We start from the raw sequence: 14,654 nt of genomic DNA on the forward strand, positions 1-14,654 counted from the left end.
TCTTGTGTAAGTTAGGTTCTTCCAAGGGATCCTCATATCCCACATCCCATCAACCCTGATTTTTGTTCCATGAAACTTTTTTTTTTTTTTTTTGTCACTTTAGCATTTGATTCCTTACCTGAAGTGCGAATGGTAGGGACCTTGCTTCCGAGGCTACGGTGCACTCAATACCAGTGCACGGCAGCCGGGAATGCAGTACCATTGGTCTTGCCCAGGTCGCCGCACTCTCTCCCGGCTGGCAGTCACAGGACGCCCCCGAGTTGTCCGAGTGAAGGCATATGAATGGTTACTTTTGCATGAAAGCGTCTGTCCACCCGTCGCGGCGGCACGGAAGCCCAGGATCCCACCCGAGACGAAAGCCGAGCCTTCCTCGCGCAGCCCAGGCCCGGTTGGGCCCAGGTGAGCGGGAGCCACCGCCCCGACTCCCCCACGTGATCGCGGGCGGCGCGCGGACGGCGCCTGCGCGCGAGCTCCCGGAAGTGGCCGGACCGAAGCGCCAGCGGAGCGCCCGTCCGTCCCCCGGTGGGTCCGCCAGTCCGCTCCCCGGCCTCGTCGCTGTCGTCCCGCAGTTTCTTTGGCCGGCACGGCGACGGAGGAGCTCGCCATGGCGACGTTCATCTCGGTGCAGCTGAAGAAGACCTCGGAGGTGGACCTGGCCAAGCCGCTGGTGAAGTTCATCCAGCAGACCTACCCGAGCGGCGGGGAGGAGCAGGCCCAGTACTGCCGCGCGGCCGAGGAGCTCAGCAAGCTGCGCCGCGCCGCGCTCGGCCGCCCGCTGGACAAGCACGAGGGCGCGCTGGAGACGCTGCTGAGGTGGGCCTGGGGCCGGGCTCGGGCCGCCTGCCGCCCCCTCCCTTCCTCCTGCTTCCCTCCTTCCCTCCCTCGCACCCGGGGCCCAGACCCGGCCGCCCCGCTGGCCTGTTGGGGCGCGTAGGTGTGGTCTGCATTCCTTCCTGGTGAGCAGGAGCCGCCCCGCCGGCTGCCGCTGGCCCTGCCCGGGCTCCGGGCACCGGTGCTGCCGGTTCGCCGCAGCCCTCGGTCCTCCCGGCTCGGGGGGTCGGATACCCCGGAGGAACGGTCAGCCACGTACTGATCGATCTCTCCTGCCACATTTACTCAGAACTAGTTTTCTCCCCCTCCCCCCCTTTTTTTTGGTGGGGGAGGGAATGTATTTAATTAAGACTCTCCTCCCCCCACCTTTTTGTGTGTGTGTGTGTGTGTGTGTGTATTTCTTGGCCAGATTTCAATTTCAAAATAGAGGTTGCTCGAGGGCTGTAGGAGAATCGGGACACTGTGGACAAATGCCTGTTACTTAACTACATTGTCCACTTGAAATGAGCCATCTTCCCAAGTTCATCATCATCGGATGACAGGTGGAAAATTCCAAGGGTTAGGCGCTGCCATTCTTTGAGGTTACACGTGTGAGGGACATAGTAGAAGGTTCAAGAGAAATAGCCTAAAGTCACTTTGTCCACCAACAGGTATGCGCGTCCCGGCGTCAATTGGTGGTTTCACAAAGGCTTTTGGAGCTCGCGCTGTCTTTAATGAGAGCTCTTTTTTTTTCCTGGTGCTTTGCAGTTAGAATAACAGAACACGTCTAGGGCACTTTACAGTTAAGACATTTCTTTCGCCTCATCTCATTTTCTAGGTGGAACATCTTGCCCTTGGCTAACAGGGCAAACACAGCTGTGCTAGGTTGTCCGTAGAAGCCCAGGTGGCACCAGCTTGTTGGTGCTGGTGACGGAGAAGTTTCGTAATGCCGCGTCCTTAGCTTTAGGGATCATCCGCCGGGTCGCACCTTGCCTCCATGCGGATGGCTTCGCAGCTGAGCTTTGTTCCTGTGTTGGGGGAGAGGGCCACCGGTGGGTCTACTGCAATTACAGCGTCGTTACACTCAGGATCTTACATCCGAGCGGGCCGTTTCTCCTTAGCTCGGGTGGAAGCCATGGGGAGCTCTGTTTGGGTTGGCGTGTGCCCATGTGTGATGGTGGTTAAAGGCCCTAATTTCATTGCCAGTCACTCAGCTGGTTTGACGTCTCCTCCGCCATGGGTCAGAGCAGTAGCGAAGGAGGAAGACCTGGTTCCCCCCAAAGGAAGCCACTGAATAGATCGCTGAGAGAGAGAGGATGATGATCTCGTGGTGTCAGTTTTAAAGATAAGACTGTTGAGCTGTAAAGAGCATTAATTTGATATTTAGTATGAGCATTTCTTTTTTAAAAGTTAACCTAGGAATACTTAGGCATTCTTTAGAATTAACAAACTTTAACAGAAATTTCCAAAGCAATTTTCATGTAGGCATGAGTAGCATTCCGTGAGGGTTTCCCCTTATTAATATTAAAAAAACATGGGTATAGTGAACACTATGATAACAGTCTTATTGAATAGAGTGTTTGTTTTGGTACCAACCCTTAAGGAGCTTGGAGTTTTCGGTGACAATTGATGCATGGATTTAAGGCTAACGGACAAGGAAGAATGAATAGTGGATTGTGGTACTGATAGGGTTCTGGTGTGAACTTTAAACTTTCATTCATTTGTTTATCACTTTATTCTTTTCCCAGGCATAAATGTGAAACTGTTCCTAGGTATAGGACTGTTGCACAGATAGCGTCTTTGAAACTAACCATGTTTCTTTAGTCTCCTTTATACGATCCTCTCCTAGCTCATTTATTATCAACTACTCCCCCCCCCCCCTTCTTACTCTTCTAGTGGGGTTAGGATAACTTAATTGATATACTACAGTCTATTATATTTTATAATGGAGGTCTGTACAAAAGTTTTTTGGGTATATATCTGTAAAAATCAAACATTGTGAGATATGTGTTCCAATCAAACAAAATATTGTCTAATGATTATGTTGGATAATTGTGTAAATAACATTAATTTACATATTTTTAACTTAATGAACTTTTAAGTACAATTTTCAAAAAGGAGGGGTTAAGCTAATTCCTAAACAATAGAAGCTAGCTTGATCAGTACTGGTACACTGCTCTACAAATAGGTCCAGTGATGGAGCTGCCTTTTTATTGTTACTCAAATGGAGATGTTCCAGTAAAATTTCCTAAAATACACATTTATGTGTATTTGGTTGAGAGTGAGTGTCATCCCATATAAAGTGGCTTTAACTAAAAATTGATTAGAAGAGCCTTGATAAATGGTGAACTTTAGGGTGATCATATGGGAATCCTGTATTATAATTTTTTGTGGGGGGGGGGGGAGGTGGGAGAGGAAGCTCAGTGTTCATGTCTTTTGTGATGATTAGTATTTTTAGAGAGAAAGCTTGGGGTCTCTTTCCATGAAAAAGTTTGGTTGTCAGCTTTCTGAAATTTTACTGGGGAATTGGATGTTGGGGATCTCAACAATCATGTATGCAGTCTTTTATACCATCTATTTTTAGTGTGGCACCTGTATCAGCTTTGGATTTAGCTGCATGTGGTAGATCTCAAGTCATCAGGGAGTTAAATTATGATTTTATTCCTGTGTAAACAGTTGGTAGAGAGGTAGTTCTGATAGTCCATGGCTGGTATAGTGGTTCTGTGAAGTTCATCAGGCTCAGGCTCCGTCCAGCTTTCCACTCTGTACAACCCTTTTTCTCAGGGTCCAGATAGCAGCCATACCCAAGTTTAAGATAGCAGGAGGGGAGAAATGAGGTAGTGTGGAAACTGCCCCACAATACCCTGCTCATATGGAATTGGCCATTATATATGTCTACATCTCATGGAAGGGTACTATAAGAAAAGGAATTCTTATTAAAGGCAGCTGCATACCCAGCTAAAATCTGGATTTTGTTAGTAAGGAAGAAGGAGAGAGAATGATGTTGACAGCACTCCTAACCAAAGCTTCTCAATCCCCATCCTCCCCACTTAGCTGTGCTTGATATCCCTAACATTTCCTGTAAGTCTGCTCTCCGAATAGAGGATCTGGTAGTCAAGGTTTCAGAGATTTTTCCACTGCACTTTTCTCTTCCCAGCCTCATCTTTAAATCCTGTCTTCAGTGGTATCTCATGTTTCTTAATTCAGATTCTTGCTGGCTTCTCTGACATGACTTGACTTGGTATATTTTGTTAGCTCCCTGCCCTCCAGGCGGTTAGATTTTCAGCTTTCTCTGCTTCATTCACTTTTCACCTTTTACAAAATTTCACTGAAACCCGCTTGTATGCTGTTGTGCCCTTTCCCATTCTTCTTATCTTTGTGCATTTACATCTTTTTAATTTTAATTAATTTTTTAGCCCTAGCCAGTTTGGCTCAGTGGATAGAGTGTCGGCCTGTGGACTGAGGGGTCCCTGGGTTCAATTCTGGTCAAGGGCACATGCCCAGGTTGCTGGCTCGATCCCCAGTGTAGGGCATGCAGGAGGCAACTTATCAATGATTCTCTCTCATCATTGATGTTTCTATCTTTCTCTCCCTTTCCCTTCCTCTCTGAAATCAATAAAATATATTTAAAAAAAGGAACCACAACACTAAAAAAAAAAAAAAATTTAGTGGCATTTTGGGAGGGAGCGGAAAAGGGTGTTTTTGTTTAAGTGAATAGGGTACCTGCATTTTCAGCTCTCCACAGTGGTTGCATCAGTGTCCATTTCCAGTAGCAGGTATATGTGAGTTTTTTATTCTTCCACGTCCATCCTAATGCTCACTAATTAATAATTCAAATTAATTGGGTTTTTTTTTTTTGCTATACTGATGGATGAGAGATAGTGCCTTGTTTTAGGTTGCAGTGCCCTGATTTCTCAGAGGTCCAGCATCTTACATTTACTGGTCACCTTAGTTTCTTTTTCTGTGAATTGCCTGTTTTTTGTTTTTTTTTCTCTGCTCATTTTCTAGGTTGCTAGTTTTTTCCTTACTGATTTTTAGGAGTTATTTACCTTTTCTGGCTATCCCTTCCCCTTATGTATATTGCAAATATCTTTAAATCTGTTTCTTAACTCTTAATTGTATTTATGTTGCCTTTTGTCACACAGAAGTTCTTGCAAAATGTTTTATTCTTATCTGCTTTTACAATTTTTTCTTGTTCCTAATGTTGTGAATGTGTTATATATGATTTTGTCCTTTGATCAGATTTGTTAAAGGTTTGTAGCCACCTCTTTTTTAAAAAACATATTTTTATTGATTTCAGAGAGGAAGTGAGAGGGAGGGAGAGATAGAAACATCATTGATGAGACAAAATCATTGATTGGCTGCCCCCTGCAAACCCCCACAACCTAGGCATGTGCCCTGACCGGGTATCAAACCGCGACCTCCTGGTTCACAGGTCGATGCTCAACCACTGAGCGATCTCTTTTTAAACACTAAGTCTAGTTTTATTTTAGGACTGTATGTTTTTTTTTCTGAGTCTGTTTTTGGCTGCATCCAGCTGGTTTTGACATATAGTATTCTCATTGATGTTTTTAATTTGTAATTTTAGTTCTGTTTTCATTAACTTGAGTCACTTATATAGATTTTGTAAATTTCTAAATAAACTTGACTGTCATCCTTTTGTGGTTTAAAATTTAGTTTTGTCATTATGGAAGTAACTTTTTCATTTGAAAAATAAAGTTGATGGAACTAGGCTCATGATTTCTGAAGTTTTTTTCAAGCCCTAGTGTTTTATAGATCAGGAAAGAAAACATTGCAGTTCCACTTTGCTTACATTCTGATTGTTGGTTTGGGGGGTGAAGATGCTGAGATAATGTTAGCACTAATGATGTTAGTGTGTTAATCAAATAATGTGGAGGATGCAGATATACACACACCTTATCCCTCTTACGTCTTTGTTTTTCTCCATAGTACTTATCACTACCTACTCTCCTATATTTTAATGTATGTTTGTCTCCCACCCTCACCCCCAAAGGTTTTAGGACATTCCAATTTCCTAAAACTGTGTTTGTTGCATAGGAAGCTCTTGCCATATATTTGTTGGATGGATGAATGAGGAAAGGCTTCTTTGATGACATGTCAGCCTAGACAAAAAAGGTGGGAAATTGTGCTGGGAAAAGTTTCCAGGTACAGAGGAAAAAAAAAAAAGTAAAAAAACGTGTGAAAGCTTAGGGCCAGGAGAGAGCACAGACTTTAGTGACTAGAATGCATAGTGAATATTCTGAGATGAGGCTTGGAGAGTGTTGAATGATGGCCAGGTAATGCCAGACCTTGTCACATTTTTGGATGTAGTTTTAAAAATAATAGGGCTTCATTATAGGTTTGAGCACTTAATACTTCAGTGTTTGTTTCCTAAGTACAAGAATACTCTCCTATATAATAACCACAGTAAAACTTTCAAAATCAGGAAATTAACATTGATTGAATATTACAATTTAATCCATAGAATTCATTAAAATTTTGTTGATTCTCCCAATAATGTTTATAAGTTTAGGATCCTGCGTTGCTTTTATTTGTTATCTCTCTAGTTAGTTCTCTAATCTGGAACAGTTCCTCAATTTTTCCTTGTCTTTCGAAGCCTTGACATTTTTGAAGAGTACAGGGTAGTTACTTTGTAGAATGCTGCTCAGTAGGGATTTGTCTCATATTTTCTCCTGATTCATGCATTTTTGGGCAGTAGTACCAACCAAAGTGATGCTGTGTTCTTTTTAGTGCATATTAGGAAGAACACTAGTTGATTTGTCCTGTTGTTGGTAATGTTAACTTTCATCACTTGATTAAGATGGTATTTCCCAGGTTTCCTAACCTTACAATTAATAAGTGTGTTGTACTAACTAGTGTTTTATGGGAAGATACTTTGAGACTATGCAATATCCTATTTCCATCAAACTTTTGTTTTAGTATCCATTGATGAATCTTACCTGATTCAGGCATTATATTCTGAAAGGTGTCAAATGATGATTTTCCTAACTCCATTTTTTCTTCTACGTTTATTAGTTGGCATTGTACAGTAGGGTAGAGCTTTTCCTGTTCATTTGTTTATATGATATACTTCAGAATGATGTTCTTATTTTCCTGAATAGGTTATGATTTGTTATTTTATTTAAATTTTTCTAGATTTGGCTAGTGGGAGCCCCTTAAAGCTAGTTCCTGTGTCCTTTTGACATGTTCTCATAATATTTTAAATACTTTCTTAACTTTCTGGCATAGCAAGATGTTTTAAGCTTGAATCTTCAATTTTCTCAGTCTCAGCCATGGAGTCACTCACATCTCTAAGGAACACTGGCTCCTTTTAATGGAAAGCATTATTTGGGCATCAGGTTTACTTATTGCTACCTCAGTGTTACTGCTTCTGGACCCCCTCAACATACACATTTAGGAAATATACACACATACACCCCCACACCTGTTTTTTGTATTTTCCTACTATATTAAAAAATAAGTTCACATTGATACCTCTAATTCCAGTCCAAAGCCACAGAATTTATTCTCCTCTTAATAGTAACTCCTTTCTCTGATATTTAGAAACCTGGCTCCTATTATCTTCAGTGTATTTACTTAACTGTTCAATTCTTCCTGTTTCTAGCCAAACTTATGGCCGTGCCAGCCAATAACTTGATCTCAGGCATGTTGCCCTTCCTCCAAAAAACTTGACTTCAGAAATAACCATTGGAAAGATAGCCCTCATGAAGGGGTTGGGGGTTGGAGATGATAAGGGAAGAAGGAAATATTAGAGGCCAGTTAGAACGCTTGGCTTTGGATACCTCCTTGTTCCTTTTGCTAGCTCAAAGGTCATACTGATGAGGGGGAAAATGTATATATTTTTTAATATGTTTTTATTGATTTCAGAGAGGAAGGGAGAGGTAGAGAGAGAGAGAGAGAAACATCAATGAGGAGAGAGAATCATTGATTGGCTGCCTCCAGCACACCTCACCCTGGGGATTGAGCTCGTAACTTGGGCATGTGCCCTTGACCGGAATCGAACCTGGGACCCTTCAGTCCATAGGTTGATGCTCTATCCACTGAGCCAAACCAGCTAGGGCCCCAAACATATTTAAAAGTTGGCAAACCTGTTTTTACCGAGCAGTTTACCAGAAATATTAATTTTCTCAATGGATATAACCAGTTATCCTAATAAGAAATAGTATTTTAAGAAATACTATTTCTGTTTAGATATTTGCCTATAGGCAATAATAGTTGATCAGTATTTTTCTTTGGAGGGATGATGAGTTTTTGTTCACAGTTTTTTCATCGCATGCCTTTAGCTCTTGGTTTACACAAATGAAAGATTATGTTCAGAAACTTCAAAATGGCTGATTAATTTGTGGGCCACTCAAGGTAAGCGTGAATAATGTTGGTATACTCTTTAACCCGTTGTATTTACATAAATGTGCATAATATTTAACTCTGCTAATTTTAACTTTTGCTCTGTGCTTTAGATACTATGATCAGATTTGTTCCATTGAACCTAAGTTCCCATTTTCTGAAAATCAGGTAAGTCATTTGTTTAATTTGTAAAGTTATATGTTAATGGCAAGTCACCCATTTCCTCCCACTCATGGTATCATTTTATTAAAATAAATGGTGCCTTTTCACTATCTTTAGGTTTTTATGAGACTTTTTAATACAAATTAGCTTAGGCCCATCTGATACAAATTTATGTCTTTTTGAAGAATGTTTCCTAGAATTCTATTCACTTCATTCCTCAGTAACTTCTGTATATATATTTTAACTGCATTTTATATCTATTATTGACTGATTAATCTATAGTGTTCTTCCCTTTGGCTTTTACAGAATTAAGAGAGAAACTATAATTCAGGAAGTAATAGTTTTAGTTTATGTACTTCAAAAAAGTATGTGTGTGTTTGGGGTGGGAGGTGGGTGGACAGGGAAAAGTGGGGGTGTGGGGTGGTAGATGAACCAAGAAAGACAAAAGGCTAAAAACTGGTGATAGGTATATTGGGGGTTTGTTATGTTATTCTCTCTAGTTTTTGTGTATTGAAAATACTCTAACCTAGAGTTAAAAAGTTAAATTGCAACACATAATTTAAAAGAGACTAACTTCTTTTAAATCATTGTATGCAGAATATTTTAGAAGCGTGAGATGCAGTTTTTAAAAAAATTTATGACATAAACTCTTTATTCATGTATAACATGCATACAGAAAAGTGAAAGAAAATATGTATATAGCTTGAATCTTCATAAAGTGAATATACATGTATAACCACTACCCAAATCAAGAAGTAAATGATCTTATGCCATCCACCAAAGATAAACATTCTCTAACTTTTGTCACCATGGAATAGTTTTTATTTTATCTTCTGGGAAACCTGTAGTACTTACTTTATTGCCTGTGCTTCTCTTGGCTTATTTGACAATTAAGTTCCTATTCTGTTCAATCCATTGTGTGTTTACAAAGATGAATAAGACCGTGTATTTTGGAGAAGACAGTATGTGTACAATTACTGATGCAGAGTGACCAATTGAAATAACTTAGTGCCAGTATTTTACTTAAAAAAAAAATTTATGGATTTGGTTGGTTAGAGAAGATAATGTTTTAGATAGGTTGAAGCTTTTATCTTTTTCCTCATTATGAATTTTTCTCTGAAAGAGACTTAATATTTAATGAGGTTCAAGAAGGTAACATAATTTTCTGTTTTCTCTTTATCAAGATCTGCTTGACATTTACCTGGAAGGATGCTTTTGATAAAGGTTCACTTTTTGGAGGGTCTGTAAAGTTGGGTATGTAATTTTTTAATAATAAATGATGGGAAACTTAGTCTAAACACTTTGTTTTAGGTTTTAAAATTGCTCTTGTAATGATTCTTTTTAAATAATAAACATTTTTACATTTTCTTTTCTTTTCAACATCAACTTTTAATGCAATTAAAAAAAATTTGTAGAGAGCCTATGTCTTGCCAGGCACTGTCCTAGTTATAAAAGTGAATAAGACAGTTGTATTCAGACTGACTGGGGAGAAAGTTGATCAGCCTATGAACAAGGGAGCATGGAAGAGGAAGTTAATTCTGCCTATTGAAAGTAAGCAATGTTTGAGTTAGGCTTTGAAGGATGAATTTGGTTTTTCCAGATAGGAAATAACATTATAGGTAGAACATTTTAATCAAAGGTCAGAAGAGAGGCTTTTTTAACTGCTAGCTCAGCATATAACCTCTCTGTGCCTTAATTTTCTCATCTGTGTGAAGTAGGGAATAGTACTGTGAAGTACTCTTTATCTCAATGGGTTCTGGTGTGGATTAAATGAGTGAATTCATGTAAAGTCCTTAGAACAGTGCTCAGTAAATATGAGCCGCAATGAATAATATTAATATTACATATAACCATACATATGTTATATATACTACATATGTATTATAGAATATATGCTATGTACTGTTACATAACAATCACTGTAAATTACATACAATACATGTTAGTATAATACTAAATATTGTTAAGGCTTGAAACCATAGGTTGAATTGAGGGTTATGGAGGGAGAAGACATTGGAAAGTAGATTGTGAAGAGTTGTAAATAGTACACTCATGAGTTTTGTACTCTTCTTACATATTAATAGCTAACATTTATTGAGTACATCTTCCATCCAGGCACTGAATTCCCCAGGAGCCTAATGAGGAAAGGCACTGTTATTAACAGTTGAGCAAACTGATTTAGAAAGATTAAATGACTTTCTAAGGTTATATGGCAGGGATTTAATGAAGCCAGATATGAATCCAGAAAGCCTAACTCCAGAGGCTATGGAGAAGCTGACGAGTTAGGAGTGTTGTGAGAGTCATTATGGATGAAATTAGACAAGAAGTGCATGTGGGTCAGAAGAGAAGGGGTGGGATTGAGAAACATTTCAGAGGTGAAACTGACTGGATTTACTATTAGTCACAGGGAAGAGTAGGAATTAAGGGTGGATGCTAATTAAGATTTATAACTTGGTTTGATCTGTTGACTTATTCCTTTCATTAGGTTGAGTTTGAGTTTTCTGTGTTATGTCTGGGTAGAAACTTTTCTTTGGCATTTGGAAATAATGGATTTAAAGCTCAAAAGAGGTAGATTTGGAAATAGTAACCACTAAATGATAATAAATTTTCCCCCCCCCGGTAGAGTATAGATTGGGAAAAGTGTGAAAACCAGAGCTAGAGAATATGACATTCAGGGGAAATAGTAGAAGAGATTCCTGAGAATGAGGCTGAGAAAAGCTTTCAGATCTCAGGAGAAACAGGGAAGAATAGAGACATTGACCTAAATACCAGAAGAGTTTCAACGACCATGTAGTCCAGTGGCTCCTGAACCTGGTTGTACATTAGAATTACCTGGGGGAAATATTAAAGATACAGGTAGGGATATCTTTAAAGGTAAAGTTACAGAATGCCAGGTGTGATAGGAAGACATTTCAGGGTGAGGAACTGGAATCAGTATCTTTGAAAATATCTCCAGGTAACTTTGATGTTCATCCAGGTTGGAACATTATTGACAGTCATTATAGTAGGGGTCAAGTCATGTAAGGTTGGAGAAGTCACTGGATTTGGCAACGAAAGAAGTTTCACTAGGGGCATGCTGCAGGAGCCAGATTGCATCAGGTTGTGAGCTGGACCAGAAGTAATGAAATGGAAACAGCAACTACGGATTGTTTATTTCAGAAAACTTGGGGTAAAGATTTGGGAGTAAAGGGAGCATTATGCTGAGAGAGAGGCAAGGTAAAGAAAAGGATTTTGAGTGATATTGCGTCAAGCAAATTAGTAGGTTGAGAATAAGGAGCAGATGGTAAGAGAACTAAATGATAATTAAGTAAGATAGGTTAAATGATGAACCAAGTTCCTGGAAGAAGTGGGAGGCAAAAAAAAAAAAAAAAAAAAAAAGCTTAAATAAAGCAGGAAGTAGTTCATGAAGGTATTTCTAGTAGTAAATATTGGAATTAAATGTCCTTTAGTAATGTCTTGATTAAATAAAGCATGGGCAACTCATTCATTAGAATATTGTGTAGTTTTATATTCTAGGAATGATAATGTAAATATATATTGGACATTTGAAGCTATCTACATGGAATATTCAATAAACGGCCTATTACAGGGCAGAGCTGTTGCATTTTTATTAACTGGGTAACTCGGAGGTGTAACGTATTTGGTGATTTTTATTTTCTTTTGTAGTTTTTTAAAACTATTTTAAGTTTTTTAAAAAACTATATAATCAAGCTATTTTCATTTTGAAAGGCTTTGTGTGAAAAGAACACAGCTCGGCCGGCATGGTTCAGTGGTTAAGCGTCGACCTCTGAACCAGGAGGTCACGGTTAGATTCCCAGTCAAGGCACGTGCTGGGGTTGTGGGCTCAATCCCCAATAGGGGGCGTGCAGGAGACAGCTGATCAATGATTCTCTCTCCTTTATATATATAAAAGAAGAGCACAGGTTAAAACGGGGAGGAGTTGAATATTAAGAAAAAGAGCTATTTGAAGAAAGGAGAATTGAATATTTCTTTAAAAAACACACACAAAACACCTGATTTGTGTTTAGGTCTGATAAGAGAGATCATAAAGGAAAAAAGATAAGATTTAATTATAAGGAAAAAAGTTTTTAAAAAGTATTTTATATATAAGAAATGTCAAAATAAAAGATAGACTACGCTTGGGATGATAATGTTTATGGAAAATATAATAGACTGAGATATATACATATATCTTGTATATAAAAGATTACCCATATCTGTTGCTTGGAATATATTCCATTCATCCTGAGGTTCATTGACTTTTTGTTTTGTAGTGGGACCAGTTGCTTTATATTTAGCCATGGCTTTCCTGTATTGCCCTGTTTGTGTATATGCGTGTGTGTTTTGAAGTTGCTCCACCACCATACATTTTCTGTGCTTTTATCATATTCTGGAGATTTTTCTAAGCTCTCAATCTTTTTTTAATTTTAATATTTTTATTGATTTCAGAGAGGAAGGGAGAGGGAGAGAGAGAAACATCAGTGGTGAGAGAGAATCATTGATTGGCTGCCTCCTGCATGCCCCCCACTGGGAATGGAGCCCTCAACCCGGGCATGTGCCCTGACTGGGAATTGAACCGTGACTTCCTGGTTCATAGGTTGTCCCGCAACCACTGACCCACGCCAGCCTGCCTGTTTTTTTTTAAATTAAAAAACATTTTTTTAATGGTAGCTTTCTAAATGGATGTGAGGCGTGTAGATTCTTGATCAAAGTTGTATTTTAAGCAAATTTGTTAGTCTTCTGAGAGACGTATTGGCATAACGGAATGAGGCATGGAAGGCCAGCTAGGAGGTTCTGGCTCTGGCATTTGCTTAGGTTTGTAGTAGTGAGGAATTGGTTTAAATGTGGTGGGAAGGTATACTTTTTAGAGAAGTGATGGAAAAGTAAAAATAATGTATTTGAATTTAAGTGTGGAAAAATAGAAATAATGTATTTGAATTTAAGTGAGCAATGATGTGAAAATGACTTTTCATTTTGAACCTAATAACAGTGTGGACTTAAAGGGAAGGAAAGAATAATATATTGATCTGTTGAATTTTAGATGATGGGAATATTGTTACGAAAATAAATGCCTGGCAGGGCAGCTATCAATTTGGGAGCCTATGATGGGTGAGAAAACAGGGCTGGCAACTTGTTTTTGTGAGAGGCAATGGGATAGAGGTTATATTATTTCTCTTTGAAACATTAATTTTCTTCAGAAAAAATAATCTGATAAATTTTCCTTCTCAATTTTTTACAGCTCTTGCAAGCTTAGGATATGAAAAGAGCTGTGTGTTGTTCAATTGTGCAGCCTTAGCTAGCCAAATTGCAGCAGAACAGAACCTGGATAATGATGAAGGATTGAAAATCGCTGCTAAACATTACCAGGTATGCAGAACAGTAGTTACTACATAATGATCAACACTAAGTTGGATTAAATTGAAAATAATTTGCATTTAGGTTTACAGATATTTCTTTACACACAGATATTTTCTTGGAAAGTAGTATATTTTTTAATGAATTGATTTATATTTTTGAGGTTCTTAGATAAACTACGTACTATAAACCAGCTCTCATTTTCCTCACCATTGTATACCCAGCACCTAGCACAGTGCCTGGCACATAATGGCTCAATAAATTAGGTTCAAATTAGAAAATGTATGAAATAACCTCATTTAAAGATTTTGTGCATTATTTAATTTTAATTTTTTTTTACAGTGAGACACTTGTAAAACTTCACACAAGTCACAAAACTTAAGACCTCTTAGCAAGAAAAGTTTAACTTTGACACTTGTGGAGAGGTCATATTTAAATGTGGCCAGATATGCAATGTTATGCTATATTTACTAATAAGGCATATGATTTTTGTGGCAATTGTTTATTATTTATTTAGCTTCCATTTTTTGTTTCAATTTAAAGAACAATAAGTGATTGTTAAGTGGTAATATCTATAATTTTGTTTTCATGTTTTATGTTACCTTATAATTTTCTGAGTTTTTGTTTGTTTGTTTTTGTTTGTTTTATTGCTTAAAGTATTACAAAGGGTATTACATATGTGTCCTTTTTTTTTTCCCCCCGCCCTTGACAATCCCCTGGCCTCCCCTACCCCCCAGTGTCTTATGTCCATTGGTTATGCTTACATGCATGCATACAAGTCCTTCGGTTGATCTCTTACCCCCTCCCTCCTGCCCCCCATCCCTCCCTGGCCTTCCCGCTGAGTTTTTTCATATACATTATTTGAATCTCAGGTAAACCATGTGAAGCATGTTATATAATGTCATTCTCATTTTACAAACAGGAAGACTAAGGGCAGAAGTGTTAATAAAGTGGTGCATTGG

The 14,654-nt window shown here is 38.9% G+C and overlaps 1 protein-coding gene across 2 annotated transcripts in view; it reads left to right on the forward strand.

Moving 5' to 3' along the window:
* Positions 1-478: 478 nt before the first annotated feature.
* PDCD6IP (programmed cell death 6 interacting protein) overlaps positions 479-14,654 on the forward strand; it is a 46,577-nt gene continuing 32,401 nt past the window's right edge. Inside the window, exons 1-4 of one of the 2 annotated variants that reach the window (XM_059664207.1) lie at positions 479-813; positions 8,289-8,343; positions 9,522-9,591; positions 13,577-13,704. In XM_059664207.1, coding sequence (XP_059520190.1) covers positions 605-813; positions 8,289-8,343; positions 9,522-9,591; positions 13,577-13,704 — 462 coding nt within the window. In that variant the 5' untranslated portion in view covers positions 479-604. The remainder of the gene's footprint in view (positions 814-8,288; positions 8,344-9,521; positions 9,592-13,576; positions 13,705-14,654) is intronic. The other variant, XM_059664208.1, reaches the window with a different exon arrangement.

The sequence above is a fragment of the Myotis daubentonii genome, chromosome 14 (genome assembly GCF_963259705.1).
Source record: "Myotis daubentonii chromosome 14, mMyoDau2.1, whole genome shotgun sequence".
NCBI lineage: Eukaryota > Metazoa > Chordata > Mammalia > Chiroptera > Vespertilionidae > Myotis > Myotis daubentonii.